We start from the raw sequence: 19,760 nt of genomic DNA, 5'->3' as shown, positions 1-19,760 counted from the left end.
TAGAATAGAATACTCATATTTCATTCAAAATTGATTCCATCAAAGTAACAAATCGTGTCAACCTTATCATTAAAGAAACATGAAAGAACAAGTAATAGAAAGGTTGTGAAGAGATTTGAGCAATAATTGTAGTAAACGAAAATTGATACTGAATTTGAATTCTACTTCTATTTAGAAGCAAAATACACTTCCATGGTATGCAAAGAGATTCCAAAAGCTTTAAATAAACCGAATGGTTCATCGAAGCATGATTGAAGCTTCTAAAAGTGTCAGAAGTAGAGATCACAGAGAATTTTGAATCCATTCTCCCTCTCTTAATCAAACCTTCTCTTGGTCCATAAGTTGTACTAAAGAGCTTTTGCATGTCAACAATTAATGACAAGGTTATAAAATATGATGTTATCTTCCACCAAAAATAATTCCCAAGGATAGTTTGATTAAACTTGATCCACAGCTATAATGCCCCAATAAACAAAAAAGAAATGAGTTAGTTTAAGAATGATAGCTCCTATATTGACATGTAAATGGTACTATAAAAATACTCATAACTCACCTTTCAAGCACATCTTGAACATGTAGATCAATCATCTTGGATTGGCTTATCCCACTATTTCAAAACATGAACCTACCAAAAAAAGTATGCACTCTATTTTTCAATTTCCATATTAAAGGAATAATATGAGAATGAACTAAAAGGTAACACTAATTGTCATAAAAAAAACAATATGACAATTAAAAAATGAAGGTTTACCATCTATACCTTATCAAAATGATTAATTCTTCTTGCTTTGAGGCCTAGCATGTAGCTCAATTTTTTTTCCTACAAATAATCATACAAGAATTAATTTTTAAGATACAAACAAATCCACTGCATAACAAGTAAAATCTATAACAATTTTTAAGATACAAACAAATCATTGATGAGTTTGACAGACGTCATAGGAGATTCCAAATTAGAAGATCTATAAGTCATGAATGTTCTGCTATGTTGGAACTAAAAAATTGGGAAATAAACCTATCAAATCAATCAAGATAACAACATTAAGTACACAATGGAATGCTTCAATTACAATCAAGAGTTTTTTCACTTTGGAGATGAGATGATCCTACAATGAAATTACAAAGAAACTCTAAACAAAATTTTATATTCTCACAATATTGCATTCTAGCAAATTCTTCCTCTAGTGGTAGACAATATAATTCCTCCTAAGAGAAGAAGAACAAAAGATCAAGGGATTATTACTCTCATGTCATAGAAGAGAACATCCATATTGAACATCATATTACTTGTTTTGAGTTAAGAACTATATACAAAGGCTTAGGTCTAGGGCATTTGAGAATAAATTGTATGACACACTTCAATTTTGTAGTATGAGCCACTTGCTCAACTTCTTGTTGTTCTATTGCCTTAAACAACTGAAATACAAGAATCGAAATTTAGACTTTACCAGTTCTTAAGAAAGTGGTTGTGAAGAACTAAGCTATAAAGAATTTAGAGGTGGGAAGAGAGGTTAGATCAACATACTTGAATAATATACACAATGATGTGAGCGAGCTGACTCATTCCATATGCACCACCTGTACATAACTTGTAAAATAAGAATTGGAAAAGATTGACTGTAAAATAAGAAATGAAGTCACCATCAAAGGAAGAAAAAGAAGTTGGCATAGCAAACCTAAAAAAAATGCACTGTGGATAGGGCACTTGAATTGAAAAGAGGGAACACGTCCTTTGTGCATTAGCTATTTGAGACTAGTAGATATATAGGAGTTCTTGAGACACGATAAGTCATTAGATCAATTTGCACCTGCTTCCTTTGACATCCCTCTAGTAGTGATTTCAAGCTTGACAATGAATAATAAAAAGTTTAGTGATGTGACCTACCATCTATGTTACCTAAGTTGAAGAATGAGCACATACCCAACATGTTCAATTCTTCGATGTAGTAAAGTGAATACATATTGGATGCTACCTCTCAAGTCCTTTGAATTGGTTGCTACCTTCATCCAAAAAAACTCTAACTTGCTAAAATTCTCTAAGACATAAAATTCCACCGCCATTAGTATCTACATTTTGAATATCTACGCTTGGACAAATAGACAATGACATTATGCTTATCAAAATTTAAGAGAGAATTGATATACCACAACCTTTTTTTTGGAACATATATTTGATCATTTAATGCCATCAATATGCATAGACTATAATGGGATACAGGAAAGAGAAAGGAAATGAGGGAGATAGTATTATGGATCCTTAAGATGTAGATGTAGTGGCATGGATGTGATGCTCAAGGAGAATAAAAAGAAAAGGAAATCATGGCAAGAACAAATATGTTTTTGTTTATTTGGTAGTGCCACTACCTCCTCAATATATCTTTCAAGTTTCTCCATCATTGCAAGAATGAGAAGAATCGCCTTGCTAATGCTCCTTATGTCACCCTTCCTTTAAAACAAAGTATAACTATTTTTAGCTAATTAAAGAAGAGAAAATAAACACAAAAAAAAAAAAAACTAAAAAGAGGAATAAATCCTAAACCTGAATAATGAAGACATGTTATATATAGACAATATGCAAAGCCTTAATATAAAATTGGTTGGCTGACTCTTTCCATATGCATTGGTTACTCATAACATATATATATATATATATTGGCATATTAAGAAGCAGTCATCCAATCCTTGACATTTCCCCTTTGGTATTGGTCTGATATAGAATAATATGCAAAAAAATTAATCCAATAGAAACTAGTCAAAAGAATTATAAACATGACTTATAACCATGAAAAGGATTTGCATAATATGAAAGTGTTTTGAAAATGTATCAAAGAATCTAGTAATTGATATAAAATTTTTAGAAGATAGATTGTAAAATTATGAAAAATGAATCCCATAGAAAAGGAATATAGGTAGATTTACAAACCTAAAATATGTAGTATGCCATGCTAGAATTAAAGAGCTTAGGAATTTTCTATGAATTGGTCATCTATTCCATATCAATTATGAGAAAAAGAGAGACAAAGACATAAATTTCTACCATCATTTAAAATTTGATATCTAGAATTATACAAACAAAACATAGAGTGACATACTTACCAAATTAAGATAAGTAAGCTCCTGAGACTCCTCTTTTGGAAGAAATGTTATCCAAATATAAATCCCAATCAAGATATAGATGCAGTGACATAGATGTCAGCTCAAGGAAAATAAAAAGATGAGGAAATCGCAGAAGTAATGGGTGTTGTTGATGTAGTTCTGCTAGTGATAATGATGTTATCTCTCCATCATCTCTTTTCCTCCATCATGGCAGGAATGGGAAGAATGGTCTTACTAGCTTTACTTGTTTTGTACTCTCCTCATACCAACTTGCCTCTCAATAAAAATGAAGGAGATATGCCACTACTTTTATCCTTGCACTCCAAAGCATTTAGATTCCCGAGATTAAGAAACTTGAGAGATGAGAATTAACCAACTATTTCATAGATTTAGTAATATGTGCTCCTTGCTCAAGTGGTATGTTGTTCTTCTACTGAAAATGAGAATTCAAAACATTAGACAAAGTACAACAATTTTTAGTAAATAAATGAAAGGGGTAAACAATTAAGGGCAAAAGGAGAAAAATCAATCCTAAACCTGAATAGTGAAGACAAAGTATGAACAACATGCTAACAAGAGCATGGGTTGGAAGTGTGATGCAAGTGAGCTAACTCGTTCCATATGCACTAGTTATCTTGAACCCGTCAATAATTTTTTTCAACAATATGCAATTGTATTGGATTTATAGAATAATTCTTCATGAAATTTTCCAATAGAAATTGGTGGAAAAAATTACTAACATATTTGATCCAAAAATATAAAATCAAATCATAATTCATAACCAAGGAGAAAACTTGCATAATATGAAAGTATTGTATGACTTTTATATGCACAACACAAGTCATATTCTGAAAAAACAACAAGAACACAAATGGAAAAACTTTTTTCTTCACATGTGTTAATACATATCAAAATTAGAAAAACATAACTGCAAATAGAGGACATAGGTTCCTAAAAGATGGATTGTAAAATAACAAAAACCGAACCCTGCAAAAGAAATAATATTCACTAGGCTTAGCCTAGCAGAAACAGAGTACCTCTTCAAATTGCAGTAATGGGGTTGCCATCTCCAGTATTGGTATCCCAAATCATACATTCCATGCTTGTGACAAGCCAATTGATTTGACATGTACAGACAACAAGACTCTTTGTACAGAGGATTAGAGGTGTTGCCAAAGATCCATTTTCCAGAAAACATGCCGCACCTCCCTGAAATTCCTCTCTGACCATCTGGCTACGGTTTACCATCAACCCACCCTGCGTTCCGACCGCTGTACTTTACAGTGGAGCTGCATGTAGTGAATCAATCCAAAACCTCTACAATTTAGAAGTGGTCGAATCTTGATGCTGGTTACTGTCATTATGATCTCGGTTTTGATGAATTTGCTGAATACTTGGCTCGTTGTAGAGGTTTGAAGATAGAATAAAGAGAACGAAGAGAAACACAAGCAGAGGAAAATGCACACGCCCTCTTTTTGTTCCATCTCTGCACCATCATGTTGAACGGATGAGCAAAACAAACCTCATTACAATATTCTTAAATGCTTCATTTGATTGCCATCAATATTCATTGGGCTTTGAATAAACTTGGAACCACAGGATGTACATTGTCCACACAGCATAGAACAAAAGTTGTATTCATGGTTACACTCACATGTAGCAAAAAAAAGCATCCAATATGTTTTTTTTTTTTTTCTTGTGGGTGGCATGCTTAAATTAAAGAGCCGAGGATTAATATTTTTCTAGTCAAAATCAGTTTCGGGAACACACAAATCTAAGGCTAATCTTCATATTTTCCTTTTGTCATTTTTCCAATAAGTGTGGACATTTGTAGTTTATGAATCTCCATAGATTAGGGTATCACATGATTAAGACCTCTTAAATTTCACATGCTCCAGAGAAATGACTTGAAAACAATAAGAAATAAAGCCATCAGAAGCAGGAGGTGGTTTTGAATAGCGAACCTAAAATATTCCCGTGGGTGGATGATTGCATAGTACTTCATGAAGTAGCCAACAATTGAACCATATTAGGAACATGAGAAATCTTAGTTCTTCACTTGCTTTCGATTGCTGATGTATCTCACCCCTTTTGACAGTGACATCAATTTGGAGCAGCCTCTAATGCTTAGCTCTGTAAGTGCTGATTGATGAGAAACTGCCTATCCAATCTGGTACAACTGCTAAACCAGAAGAGCTCCAAATTCTGAGAGTTTTTAGCATTGAAACAGATTGAAGCCCCTTTGCGAGAGAGACCAAGTTTGGCATCAATTGAATAAACAGACGATGCAAGCTTGTAAGTGCTTAGAATTTCAAGGCACGATCATCATCTCTATGCAATCCACAATATTTAAATTCTTGAGAACCATTGAGAAGTCTTGGCCCCGTTCTTGCGGAGATATCAAACCATTTTTACCCGGATAGATAGAGATTTCAATGATGAAGATCCATGGTGCATTCAACAAAGCTTTTGAGTAGCCAGGAAAGAAAATTTTCCTACATGAGAATTGCCATTATTATATAATCAAGAAAGAAATTTATTTTTTTAGATATAAATTTGAGAACACAACAAAGTTAATATTTCCTATATCTAGTTTCGCACTTTGTCAAAATTGCATTTGCTAGATTACACATACAACACATATATAGACACATAATTGAGTAATTACAAGCTAGGGCAATAAATAATGGCAGGTATAGTATCAAAGTCTAATACTTATGAATATGGAAATTTAAATACTTTTTTTCAAGGAATTGAACATCTCATTGTGTCAGCAGATTAGGGTATGAACAACTCTGACTTTTCAATACTTAGAAGTGAGATGTTCACCCCACACCATTATCCCTTTTGAATATGAACAGTAAAATAGTCGCCGAGTAACAGGACATTTTGGTAAACAATTTATAGGAACTGCGAACAAGTAACACAAAGCACAGCAAACTACAAGAAACGAAGCAAGAAGTTGGATTGCATACCTCAAATATATTGTGGATGACACATTCACTTAAAAAGAGAAGGCAAGCTTCACAAATCAGCCTCAATATCCCCTGGGAATATCAATTGCGGGAATATGAGAAATCTTAGGCCAATCTTCACCAGTTTCCCTTTGGCATCTTTCCCATAAATCTGGACAACTGAAGATCCGGAGTTGGCGTAGATGGCGGAGGGATCGCATCTCTTCTGGCAGTGATGTTAATTTGGGGCAGGCTATAATGGTAAGCTGTGTAAGTGATGTGAGGCGGCCAATCCAGTCTGGTAAAGTTGCCAAACCATAGCAATGCTCAATTTTGAGAGTTTGTAGGGTGGAAACATGTTGAAGCTCCTTTGGCAGAGATATTAGCTCTTCTATTCCGCAAATACGCAGAGACTTCAATGAAGAAGAGACAGAGATCAGATGTAAGCATAGCTCCATACTGATGTTTTCCAGCTCTAGATTCTCAAGATGAGGATATGAAGGAGCTTGCTCTGCTGCTACGTCCCTCCTCCCCCATCCCTCCAAATTAGGCAAATAGGAAAGTCTGAGTGTCTTCAGACGTGGGAAGAATGGCTTTGCTGGTGAAGGGTAATCCATCATGTACTCCACATCATATAGTTGGGCAAGATGTAGATATTGAAGGGAAGGGAGTTGACCAAAAGGTGGGAGAACTTGGCTTCCCATACAACGCCATAGTTGAATTCTGACTAGGTTTGGGAGCAGCAAATCCAATCCATCATTTATCATCCAATTTGGGAATCTCACACCTTTGTAAAATAGTATGGAGAGGTCCTTCAGATTGGGATGTGGTTGCAGGCTTTCCATCACTGACACTGCCTCCTCATTCTCCTCAGTATCTTCTTCTTCTTCCTCCCAACGTAATCTCAAGCAATCGAGGTACTGTTTATCCTCCAAATTGGCTTCCTTTGCTTCACTACCCCTGGCATTTGGAAGGCCTCTAATTTCTAGTTCTCCTCTGAGGTTGTTAAGGAATTTCAGTTCACTCAACCTACCCATGTGCCTAGATTCCCCACTATCATTCCCTACCCAGAATATAGGCAAGGTTTGAAGCAACGTCAATTCTCCCAACCCAAGTGGCATATAAGTCAATTGATTATATTCATCAATCTCAAGATGCCTCAGGTTGATCAATTTTTTCGTATCTATCGGCAATTCTTTCAGATTCTCACAACGAAAAAGCTTCAATGTCTGTAAATTCTTCAATCTTGTAATAGCACTTGGGAGGTTTTTAAACAACCCATGAGAAAGATCAAGATATCTTAGATGGCTTAGTTTGTCTAAAGATGTTGGAACCTCATGAGGTCGGAAACTCACCTTCATTACCCGTAAATATTTTAAGCTTGAGATGAATGTATCTGTACTGTAATAATCACCATAGAAAGGGCCCGTACGAAGGTTCCAATCGGGTTTGCCAATAACAAAGGTCCTAATGGGTTTGCCCATTAAACCTTCAGGCATTTCATTGGATTTATTAAATAATGACACATGATGAATTCTTTCTGGAATAATCTTCACATCATTCGTTACAATGATAATCTCAGACTTTACAATGGATTGTGCAAGATCATGCATTAAGTCATGCACTTTACAACTTAATACATTGTTTGCATTTTCATTTTCAGCTTTTTGAAACAATGACCTTGACAATAAATCTTCAAAATATTGATTACCAACATCCTCTAAATCTCTGTTTTCATCAGACTCTTGAAGGTAACCTTGAGCCATCCATAATTTTACTAACAACTTTTTTTCAATTCTATAATCTTTGGGAAACAGTGTACAATAGACAAAACATTGTTTCAAATGGGTGGGTAGATTGTCATAACTTAACCTTAAAACTGACAAAATATTACTTTCATCTCCAAGCAACATCAGATTTTTATTATTTCTAATGCTCAACCAATCCCTTTCTTGGGTTTTGAAGTACAATGTTCTGCCTAAAGTTTCAATGACAAGAGGAATTCCTTTGCACATCTTTACAATATCTTTTCCTATGGCTACAAGGTTTGGGTGCATTTTCTCTTCTTCCTTTTTAAACGCAAGACTTTCAAACAAATCCCAAGACTCATCATCTTTAAGACCTTCCACGATATATGGGGAATCAACTCCTATAACTGATGCAACTCTAGTGCTTCGAGTGGTCACCAAAATTTTACTCCCAGTTGCTCCAACAGGCAACAAAGTTATTAATTGACCCCATTTCCTTACATCCTCGTTCCAGACATCATCTAGCACAAGCAAATACCTCTTTCCATCTAAGTTTCGGTGAAGGCGTTGTTGCAACTGATCCAACTCCAAGTTTTCCACATCTCTATTAGTTGCAGACTTTATGATATTCCTAACCAGTATTTTTACATCGAAATCATCGGAAACACAGACCCACATTTTAAGATTAAAATAGCTTACCACCCGTTGGTCGTTGTATACCAACTGGGCAAGGGTGGTCTTGCCTAAGCCCCCTATGCCTACAATCACAACCTTTGACAGATTTTCTTGAGTACTTGACTGCATCAACAACTCTATTACCTCCTTTCTGTTTTCATCCCTACCCACAATTTTATGAGATTTCTCCACAACAGAGCTCGTCTCTCGCCACTCTGTTGGAAACGTGCCTTTAGTTGCTACAGTTATGGGCAAACAAAAAGTTGCTGAATAATTGGTCAATAGACCAAGTCTTTAGGAATATTTTCTGGATATATATATATATATATATTTTGTTTTGGCTTGATATTAGGAATTGGTTAGACATGGCTAGAAATTAGCAAATTCTCTTGACTTTCTGTTATGTTTCAGCTCTATATAAAGAGCAATGCAATGAATAAAAATATACTTCCAGATACCAAGTTTTTCCTTTGCTGTCATAAATTTCTGCCCTGTTCTTGTGCCATATATCAACAATCTGGTATCAGAGCTCTTCTTCTTGAGGGATCTGTGAGTTGAGTGAATCCAGAAATGGAAACTGAAACAACTTTCTCCCATGTTGCACCACCAATTTTTGATGGTGATAACTATCAAGCCTGGGCTGTTAGAATGACAGTCCATCTTGAAGCATTAGATCTTTGGGAAGCTATAGAGGAAGACTATGATGTTCCCCCATTGCCGGCGAACCCTACGATGGCTCAGCTTAAGACCCACAAAGAGAGGAAGACCAGGAAGTCCAAAGCTAAAGCCTACTTATTCTCTACTGTTTCAAGCACTATATTTACAAGAATCATGAACCTGGAGTCAGCGAAAGATATTTGGGACTACCTCAAAAAGGAATACCAAGGCAATGAAAGAACCAAAAATATGAAAGTACTCAACTTGATCAGGGAGTTTGAAATGCTGAAAATGAAGGAGACAGAAAACATCAAAGACTACTCTGACAAGTTGCTGGGCATAGTAAATAAGGTGAGGTTACTTGGTAAGGACTTCTCTGATGAACGAATTGTGCAAAAAATTCTTGTAACTCTGCCTGAAAAGTATGAGTCTAAAATTTCTTCATTAGAAGAATCTAAGGATTTGTCAAGCATATCCTTGGCAGAATTGGTGAATGCATTGCAGGCACAAGAGCAAAGGAGAATGATAAGAAAAGAAGAATCGATGGAGGGTGCGCTTCAAGCAAAGGCAGAAAATTCAGGAGGAGGCAAAGACAAGAAAAACAACAATAAGAAGAAGAACAACAAGACTGACAACAACAACAAAAACAAGGATGGAACTTATCCACCTTGCCCACACTGCAAAAAGACAAATCACCCACAAAGAAAGTGTTGGTGGAGGCCTGATGTCAAGTGCAGGAAATGTGGTCAGATTGGACACATGGAGCGGATTTGCAAGTCACAACAACATGAAGAGGCAAAAGCTTCTACTGAGCAACATCAAGAAGAGCAACTTTTTGTTGCAACATGCTTCACAACAAGTAACAGTTCTAGCGATTCCTGGTTGATTGATAGTGGCTGCACAAACCACATGACCAATGACCAAGAGCTCTTTAAGGAGCTTGATAAAACTATCATCTCCAAAGTAAAAATTGGAAATGGTGAATTTATTTCAGTTAAGGGTAAAGGAACTGTGGCTATAGAAAGCTTAACAGGTTTGAAGTATATTACTGATGTTCTATATGTGCCTGACATTGATCAAAACTTGCTTAGTGTTGGGCAGCTGATTGAAAAAGGTTTCAAAGTCATATTTGAAGACAAATGGTGCATGATCAAAGACGCGAAAGGTAGAGATGTATTCAAAGTGAAAATGAGAGCAAAAAGCTTTGCTCTAAATCTAATGGAGGATGAGCAAATAGCATTTTCAAGCACTGTAAGCAATGCAGAATTATGGCACAGAAGGCTTGGGCATTTCCACCATGTTGGACTTCTATATATGCAGAAACAGAATTTGGTGAAAGGTGTGCCATTGTTGGAAGACAAGCTAGCTGATTGTGTGGCTTGTCAATATGGCAAGCAAACTAGAAGACCCTTCCCTCAAACAGCATGGAGAGCAATGCACAAGCTGCAACTGGTACACACAGATGTTGGAGGACCTCAGAAAACACCATCTTTAAATGGTAGTAAGTACTACATTGCATTTATTGATGATTATACCAGATTTTGTTGGATTTATTTCCTCAAATCCAAATCTGAGGTTGCTAATGTATTTTGGAAATATAAAGCATGGGTGGAGAATCAAAGCAGTTGCAGGATGCAGAAGATAAGGTCAGATAATGGGAAAGAATACACAAATGAAATTTTCGATAAATTCTGTGAAGAAGCCGGTATAGAGCACCAACTCACAACACCTTACACTCCACAACAGAATGGAGTAAGTGAGAGAAAAAATCGAAGTATTATGGAGATGACAAGGTGTATGCTACATGAGAAGGAGTTGCCAAAAAAATTGTGGGCAGAGGCTGCAAACACTGCAGTTTTTTTGCTGAATAGGCTGCCAACTAGAGTTTTGCAGAAAAAAACTCCATTTGAAGCCTGGTTTGGTTATAAACCAGATTTGAAGAATTTAAGAACTTTTGGTTGTCTCTGTTTTTCTTATGTGCCACAGGTGAAAAGAGACAAACTTGATAAGAAGGCAGAACCAGGAGTTTTCATTGGATATAGCAACTCTTCCAAGGCTTACAGAATTTTCCAACCACAAAATGGAAAAATTCTTGTAAGTAGAGATGTCAAGTTCATGGAAGATAGACAATGGAACTGGGAGGAGTCAATAAAGATGCAACTGCCAAAGGTTCCACAATATTTTGATGAAGACATAGATGATGTCCCAGTTAGAGGTATAAGGTCCTTATCTGATGTTTATGAAAGAAACAATGTTGCTGTTTTTGAGCCTGCAGAATTTGAAGAGGCAGAGAAGGATGACAAGTGGATTGAAGCAATGAAAGAGGAGCTTAGAATGATTGAAAAGAATGACACCTGGGAGTTGGTGGACAGACCTCAACACAGAAAGGTCATTGGAGTCAAATGGGTTTATAGAACCAAACTTAATGCAGATGGTTCTGTAAATAAATACAAAGCCAGATTAGTTGTGAAGGGGTATAGTCAAGTGTTTGGAGTGGATTTCTCAGAAACTTTTGCTCCAGTAGCACGCTTGGATACAATCAGAATGTTGCTTGCTTTGACAGCACAAAAGGGATGGAAAACTTACCAGTTGGATGTAAAATCTGCTTTTTTAAATGGTTATCTTCAAGAGGAAATTTATGTAGAGCAGCCCGAGGGATTCCAAGTCAAGGGACAGGAGGAGAAGGTCTACTTGTTGAAGAAGGCCTTATATGGTCTTAAACAGGCTCCCAGGGCCTGGTACAGTAGGATTGATGAACATCTTCAAAGTCTTGGATTTGTTAAAAGTCCAAGTGAAGCTACATTATATGTAAAAGGAACAGATGCTAACTTAATTGTAGTTTCTGTTTATGTTGATGATCTGCTTGTAACAGGTAGCAATGAGAAACTGGTAAAAGAGTTTAAAGCTGAAATGCTCAAAGTATTTGAGATGACAGACCTTGGCTTGATGTCCTATTTTCTGGGTATGGAGGTGAAGCAAGATCATGATGGAGTCTTCATAAGCCAAAAGAAGTATGCAAAGGAAATTCTTAACAAATTTCACATGGATGATTGCAAAAGGACCAGCACACCAATGAATCAGAAGGAGAAATTTAGCAAAGATGATGGAACAGAAAAAGTGGATGAAAGCCAATATAGGAGTCTGATTGGTTGCTTGATGTATCTTACAGCCACCAGACCAGACATAATGTTTTCAGTAAGCTTGCTTTCAAGATTCATGCATTGTGCCAGTGAAGTGCATTTTCAAGCTGCCAAAAGGATTGTAAGATATATCAAGGGCACAACAAATTATGGCATTAAATATTCTTACTATCAGAATTTTAAACTTCATGGTTATTCTGATAGTGATTGGGCAGGTTCTATTGATGACATGAGAAGTACAACAGGATTTTGTTTCAACTTTGGATCCGGAATTTTTTCATGGTCCTCAAAGAAGCAAGATGTGATAGCTCAAAGTACAGCAGAGGCAGAATATGTAGCAGCCAATGCTACTGTAAATCAAGCAATTTGGATCAGAAAAATACTTGCAGATCTACACATGAAGCAAAATGAGCCAACACAGATTCATGTAGATAACCAAGCTGCAATTGCAATTTCAAATGATTCTGTTTTTCATGGCAAGACTAAGCATTTCAAGATCAAGTTGTATCACTTAAGAGAAGAACAAAAGGATGGTGAAGTTAAACTGCTTTATTGCAAGACTGAGGACCAAATTGCAGATGTGTTAACCAAGGCTCTACCAAAAGCTAGATTTGAAACCTTAAGAGGTAAAATAGGCCTTTGCAGCTACTAAGGCAAGGAGGAGTGTTGGAAACGTGCCTTTAGTTGCTACAGTTATGGGCAAACAAAAAGTTGCTGAATAATTGGTCAATAGACCAAGTCTTTAGGAATATTTTCTGGATATATATATATATATATTTTGTTTTGGCTTGATATTAGGAATTGGTTAGACATGGCTAGAAATTAGCAAATTCTCTTGACTTTCTGTTATGTTTCAGCTCTATATAAAGAGCAATGCAATGAATAAAAATATACTTCTAGATACCAAGTTTTTCCTTTGCTGTCATAAATTTCTGCCCTGTTCTTGTGCCATATATCAACACACTCCCTATTCCTTACTGGGACATCAGGTATGACTCCGGAAATTAAATTGAACTTGGAGATATCATTTGCAATATCATCTAGCCTTTCTCTAATAGCCTTTATTCCATGAGCCATCTTAAATCGAAAAGCAAGTTGATTCGAAGGTGAGAAGAAGTCACTCACTTGTGCCGCAAATCTTCCACGATCATCAGTCTTTCTCCTCAAGTCTTCGGTTGCAAAGTCGTCCAACAAGTCATCAGCATCATACACAACATCTTTAAGCCTCCTGACCCAATCTGCTACTGCGTGGCTGCTCTCCTGCTTCTCCTCAGCATCAAGAAGCACAGCTCCGACGGTGGACAGTTTCTCCTTAAGCTTTCTCAGCTCACCTCCGACACCATACATTAATCCAATTTCATGGAAAACAGCAGAGCCCAGCTTCATCAAAAGGTTCTCAGCAATACCGAATGGAATTTGTTCAGCCATATTTGAAATAGCAAAGAAAATAATACTGCAGAGGATGGAAAGTAGATGGAAGGGAAGTGTAGGAAGAGAGAGGATGAGAAAGCTGTAAGTGATCTCAGGCAGATACACATAGAGAGAGGGGAATGACTTGAGTGGAGGTCAACCATAAAAAATAAAATTGAAGAGATAATATCATTGTGCAATCTGCATGCTTGGAATATTATTGTGCAAATCTGCATGATGACTTTTGAAAAAGTGGGATATAAAATAAGGTAAATTTGAAATGCCATTACCTTGAAAATGACAACTCCTTCCAAAGGTGGGCTATAAATTAAAAGAATTCGAAAATATTCATTTGGATTCTCACTACTGTTTGCTTCCATCAAAATTAAATAATGAGATAAAAAAAACAAAAAAAAAAAAAAACACAAAAATAGAAAAATGTTTTACATCATTTAATTCTTATTTATTTGGATTAATGGATAGATTTTATAAAATTATATTTTCTTTTTACTATATTTTTTTTATATTAATAGTAATTAAATTTTAAAATAATGGAAGGTCATTTGTATATAGGCTTATTTGAGTACTTCGATGATTTTTATAATTGAAAATTCTCTTAAGACTCTTCCTTTAATGTAGTTATTTTTATATTGGTTATTATTATTTTTAGGTTATGTTTGATTTATAGAAAATTGGAGAAAATGAAAATGAAGTAAACAAATTATAAAAAAGAAAACAAAAAAAGAGAAGGAAAGTTTATGAAAATTTTTGTCTTTTTTAGATATCTATAAAAAAAACTTGAGAAAAAGGAAATTAATTTATTAAGGAAGACAAATTTTCCATTATTATTATTATTATTATTATTATTATTTGAGAAAAAAAAGAAGAGAAAAGAAACTTCTTTAAAGCAATGTTGTGAGAATAATAGCTAATTTTTTTTTAAATTAATTAAATAAATAAAAAGATGCTGAGAGGGCCTGGAGTTCACATGGAATTTGGGAGTTTGTTCCTTTTGGTTGGGTAGGAATGAGTCGACTGGTGGGATTTTATGTTCCATCACTTTGACTTTTTATTACTTTGTATTTTTATTTTTAGGAGGATTTGATTCAAGTAATAATGTGTCCAATCTCTTTTCATTTGTTTCCCTTTTCTTAAAACTTTTCAAAAACCAAAAACCTTAGTTATCATAATTTTTATATTTAGATGATTTGTGCATTTTGATATTTCATGAATGGTTTTATATAAGTAATAATTTAACCACATTACAAAAGCAGTCATTAAGATCGACAAAAAGATTCATATTTTAATAAATTAAGTATTATCATGGTAGATATTATGGTATCGAGGATGCTCTATTACTTTCACAATTGTCCATATTTCTCTAAATTGGATAATTTTGTGTTTGAATTTTTATGATAGGGGAGATGGAAAGTAATGAAAAATATTAGAAAGAAAATTAGAAAAAAACAAAATGAAGTGTGTAGTAATTTTTTTCTAAGTAGGGGGAGGTTGAAAGACATTTATAAAAGGCATCTCTCTCAGTCCAAATCTTGTAAACCCAACATTTATTTACTTGAAAGGGATTAGCTGTCGGTGATAATGATATTGGTTGAATAATTGAATTGTGTTTGTTGAGAAGTTTTATTATTTTTAATGCGAAGGTACAGAGGTTGGGCTGGAGGCCCCATGGTTGTTCATGGCCACTAGTATTGATGGAGCCAAGTGGGTGCTTCTATCAGCAAAAATTCTTTCAAAAGAGACAAGCAATTAAGGTTTTTTTTTTTTTTTTTCATCCGTGGAAATTAACCTTAGTAGAAATAAGAGAAAATATTTAAAAATCAAAATGTAGACAAATCTCAATATCAAGTACAAACGTTATATTCTTCCATTTGGGGATTTTGGAATTTTCTTTAATAAATATAATATTTTAAAAATATGTTCAAATCTATGATTTTTTTTTTTTTTTTTTTTGCATATTATAAGAAGTTATCTTTAAGAGAGATAACTTAAATTTAAGTATTATTGAAATATGGTTTTAAAAGGCGACTTCAAAAGTCAATATTTAAATTGAAGTTATTTTTTTAAAAGATAAATTTTTAATTATTTGATTTTTCGAATTAATGTCATAGATTTGAAAATATTTTTGGAATATTGTAATCATATTAGGTATGTCCATAGTGGAGATATCATTTGTATTTTCATTTAATCATGTTCTAATACCATGGAGTGAAATTGAACTTAGACATGTCATCTAGCCTTCCCCTCATACCTTTGATTATATCACCCATCTTAAAATGAAATGCACCTTGATTTGAAAGATGAGAAAAAATGACCGATTGACCAGTCTCAATCATTCCTCCTCATTCCAGTTGACATCTACATCTTTGAACCTCCTATCCTAATTCTTCGCTGCATGGAGGGTCCTCCTCCTGCTACTCTTCAGCATTGATAAAAACAGTTTTTATGGTGGTCAATGCCTCCACAAGCTTTGTCAACTTCTTTCTAGCACCGAAGGCCAATTCATTTTCTTAGATAGCCAAGCACACTAGCCTGGTCAAGATTTTCTCAGCAATATTGAAAGGGCTTTCTTAAACCATGTTTTAAAGAATCTGAGATGGAGAAGGCCAAGAAGATGCCGTAAAAGGCAGGAAATGAAGGAATTTGTAAGAGAAGTCAGAAAAGGAATGAATGGGTAATTTGAATTTGTATTGCCATGAAATATATAGGGAATGGGAAGAGCTTTGTTTGGTTCTTCGAAAATTTGAGGAAAAATATGAGGGAAAGAAAATAAAAAGAAAAAATGGAAAAAAAAAATGAAAGAAAATAAAAAATAGATTTAAAGTATTCAATAAATTATTTTTATATACTTCTCCAAACTTATTTAACTTAATTTTCTTTTATTTTCTAAAGATTAAAATTATAATTAATTTTAATTTTATTTGAATTTCTTATAATAAAACCAAATATTAAAAAATCATTTTCTTTATCACTTTTTTTCTTCTTTTCTTAATATTTTTCAGGAATCAAATATAGTCTTAAAGAAAAAAGTAAGGAAAAGATCTCTTGTTATGGTTAGGAGTATGTTGGGAGCAAGTAAAATATTAACAAAAAATATATTTCTACAAGTAAAGTCTTAACAGGAATGTATGTTTGCTTACTCGATATTGATTTACACATTAGGCCTTGTGTTAATTGCATGAGTTTTTCAGCCTAAAAAATGAGTCATTTTTTAACAAAATACTCTTCATATTTTCCGATACAAATAAAATTCTCTTTTAAAACTTACATGAAAATAATCCAAATACGGAAAAGCATTTATGTGAAGAATTGATTACTTTTCAAGTTCAAATATGGGATGAATTACCTTATTTTATAAAAATTTTCTCTCTTAGATCTCCAAGAGAAAGATGAGAAAAGAATAAATTATTGAGAAATAAATTTTCACCAAACTTTGCTTACCTTTATCTAGAAAAAAAAGGTTGGGAGAAAAACTTTTTAACATTTCCTTCCTATTTTCCTTGATCTCATTGTCCTTTGCAATAACATCCAAATATAAAAAAAATCATCTTCTTTTTCCTTTCCAACAACTAAAAACCTTATTTCTTTATCATCATTTTTATATTTAAATGATACGTACGTTTCATGCTTAATTTGATATATATATATATATATATATATATATATATATATATATATATATATATATATATATATATATATATATATATATATAATATCTTAACTATATCGCAAAACAGTCATTAAGATAAAATTAAAATTCATATTTTGATAAATTAAGTGTTATCATTGTGGATATTATGGCATTGGTGATGTTCTATTGTTTTCATAATTGTCCATATTTCTCTAAATTGGATAATTTTGTGTTTGAATTTTTATGATAATGAAGATGGGAATGAATAATATTTGAGGAAAAATTAGAAAAGGAACAACAGGACGAGGGTATGTAGTAATTTTCTTTTTTGTCGAAGTAGTGTAGATTGAAAGACATTTATAGAAAGCAACGGTTGCAGTCCAAATCTTGTAAAGCCAACATTTATTTACATGAAAGGGATTAGGTGGTGGTGATAATGATATTGGTTGAATAATTGAATTGTGTTTGGTGAGAAGTTTTATGATTTTTAATGCAAAGGTACAGAGGTTGTACTGGAGGCCCCATCGCTGTTCACTGCCACTAGTATTGATGAGGCCAAGTGGGTGCTTCTATGAGGTAAGCTTCTTTCAAAAGAGGCCGGCAATTGAGGTCTTTTTTTCATCCATGGAAGTCTTAGTAGAAATAAGATATAATATTAATTAAAAAGCAAAATGTGAGAAATCTCAATATCAAGTGCAAACGTTATATGCTTCCATTTGGGGATTTTGGAATTTTCTTTTATAAATATAATAGTTTAAAAATATGCTCAAATCTATGACTTTTTTTTTATTTATTTTATATTATAAGAAGTTACATTTCAAAGAAATAACTTAAATTTAAGTATTATTGAAATATGGTTTTAAAAGGTGACGTCGAAAGTCAAGATTTAAATTGAAGTTATTTTTTTAAAAGATAAATTTTTAACGTTTTCTTTCTATTTTTCTTAATCTCATTACCCTTTGCAATAACAGCCAAATATATAGAAGTCATTTTCTTTATAACTTTTTCCCTTTTCTTAAAACTTTTCAACAACCAAAAACCTTAGTTATCATAATTTCTATATTTAGATGATATGTGCATTTCGATATTTCATGCATGATTTTATATAAGTAATAATTTAACCACATTACAAAAGCAATCATCAAGATCGACAAAAAGATTCATATTTTGATAAATTAAGTATTATCATTGTAGATATTATGGTATTGGGGGTGTTCTATTATTTTTACAATTGTCCATATTTCTCTAAATTGGATAATTTTGTGTTTGAATTTATATGATAATGAAGATGGAAGTAACGAAAAATATTAGAGAGGAAATTAGAAAAGAACAACATGAAATGTGTAGTAACTTTTTTTCGGAGTACGCTGAAAGACATTTATAAAAGGCATCGCTTGCTGTCCAGATCTTGTAAACCCAACATTTATTTTCTTGAGAGTGGGGTGGTGATAATGATATTGTTGTGCCAGCGAAAGCTTTGATGCCAACAATGTTAGTTCAAGAACACAAAGATAAAACAATCACACATACGGTACACGAGGTTTTAACGTGGTTCGGCCAACCATGCCTACATCCACGGATGAGAGAGAATAATTCCACTATACAATAGAGAATATTACAGAGGATAGAACCAGATACAACTATTGGGTTCCCGAAACATCCCATGTTTCCCCACTCCTTGTATCCATACCTTACTACGAGCCCTCTCGCTCCACCAAGTACCTCCCGTTCTTCCTCACATCTCTATCCACCTCGTATAGTCTCTATAGACCCATCTCCATCTCATAACTTTTTCCCCTCATGACCTAGAATATTTATAGAGATATTTCCAACAACCTTCCTTATTCTATAAGGAAGTCTAATATTACAATAATATATCAACCTAGAAATATTCTATATAATATTATTTACAAAAAAGGAATCTATATTAATTAGGAATTTGGGACACTTCCTAACTCCCACTGCATGTGCAATGTCTGGCCTTGTACATACCATAGCATACATCAAGCTGCCAATAGCTGAGGCATAGGGCACCTTGCTCATATGGTCCCTTTCTTCTTCGGTCTTTGGTGACTGTTCTTTGCTTAGTTTGAAATGACTACCCAAGGGTGTGTTCACTGGTTTAGCTTCATTCATGTTGAGCCTGCTGAGAACTTTCTTCACATACTCTGACTGTGAAAGCTTCAATGTACCGTTAGCCTTGTCTCTAATGATTCTCATACCAAGGATTTGCTTTGCAACTCCCAAATCCTTCATTGCAAACTGTTTGGACAATTGCTTCTTCAGATTATTAATCTTCTTCAGATTATTAATCTTCTCAATGTTAGACCCTACAATAAGCATATCATCCACATACAACAGTAATATGATGTAAGAATTGTCAAAGGACTTAACATAGCAACAATGATCAGCTTCACATCTCTTGAAC

General features: G+C 34.0%; 2 protein-coding genes across 10 annotated transcripts; one reads left to right on the top strand and one right to left on the bottom strand.

The window, feature by feature from the left end:
- LOC100249878 (putative disease resistance protein RGA3) lies at positions 1–9,614 on the bottom strand. Of its 9 annotated transcripts, XM_010661082.3 has the most exons (11): positions 6,072–9,614; positions 5,061–5,591; positions 4,134–4,582; positions 3,097–3,529; positions 2,365–2,446; positions 1,922–2,001; positions 1,677–1,845; positions 1,526–1,578; positions 761–820; positions 554–625; positions 1–454 (listed from the first exon to the last, which is right to left on the bottom strand). In XM_010661082.3, the coding sequence occupies exon 1, from the start codon at positions 8,600–8,602 to the stop codon at positions 6,134–6,136; it is 2,469 nt and encodes an 822-aa protein (XP_010659384.2). In that variant the 5' UTR covers positions 8,603–9,614; the 3' UTR covers positions 1–454; positions 554–625; positions 761–820; positions 1,526–1,578; positions 1,677–1,845; positions 1,922–2,001; positions 2,365–2,446; positions 3,097–3,529; positions 4,134–4,582; positions 5,061–5,591; positions 6,072–6,133. The 9 variants fall into 9 exon arrangements, with proteins under 9 accessions (XP_010659384.2, XP_010659382.2, XP_010659383.2 ...); XM_010661080.3 differs by having other exon boundaries at positions 1,922–2,446; XM_010661081.3 differs by having other exon boundaries at positions 1,677–2,001.
- On the top strand, positions 9,044–9,741 carry LOC132254935 (uncharacterized). Its single transcript, XM_059742014.1, has 2 exons — positions 9,044–9,552; positions 9,615–9,741. The coding sequence occupies exons 1-2, from the start codon at positions 9,044–9,046 to the stop codon at positions 9,739–9,741; spliced, it is 636 nt and encodes a 211-aa protein (XP_059597997.1).
- Positions 9,742–19,760: the final 10,019 nt, after the last annotated feature.

The sequence above is a fragment of the Vitis vinifera genome, chromosome 13 (assembly GCF_030704535.1).
Source record: "Vitis vinifera cultivar Pinot Noir 40024 chromosome 13, ASM3070453v1".
In the NCBI taxonomy this organism is placed as follows: domain Eukaryota; kingdom Viridiplantae; phylum Streptophyta; class Magnoliopsida; order Vitales; family Vitaceae; genus Vitis; species Vitis vinifera.
Note: the sequence above shows the minus strand (reverse complement) of the source record. Positions and strands in the feature narration are given on the sequence as shown.

Coding starts and splice junctions, on each gene's coding strand:
- LOC100249878 (XM_010661078.3), bottom strand. CDS start 8,602: ATGCAGTCAAGTACTCAAGAAAATCTGTCAAAGGTTGTGATTGTAGGC.
- LOC132254935 (XM_059742014.1), top strand. CDS start 9,044: ATGGAAACTGAAACAACTTTCTCCCATGTTGCACCACCAATTTTTGAT. Junction 9,553..9,614: donor CTTGTAACTCTGCCTGAAAA/GTATGAGTCTAA, acceptor TATCCTTGGCAG/AATTGGTGAATGCATTGCAG.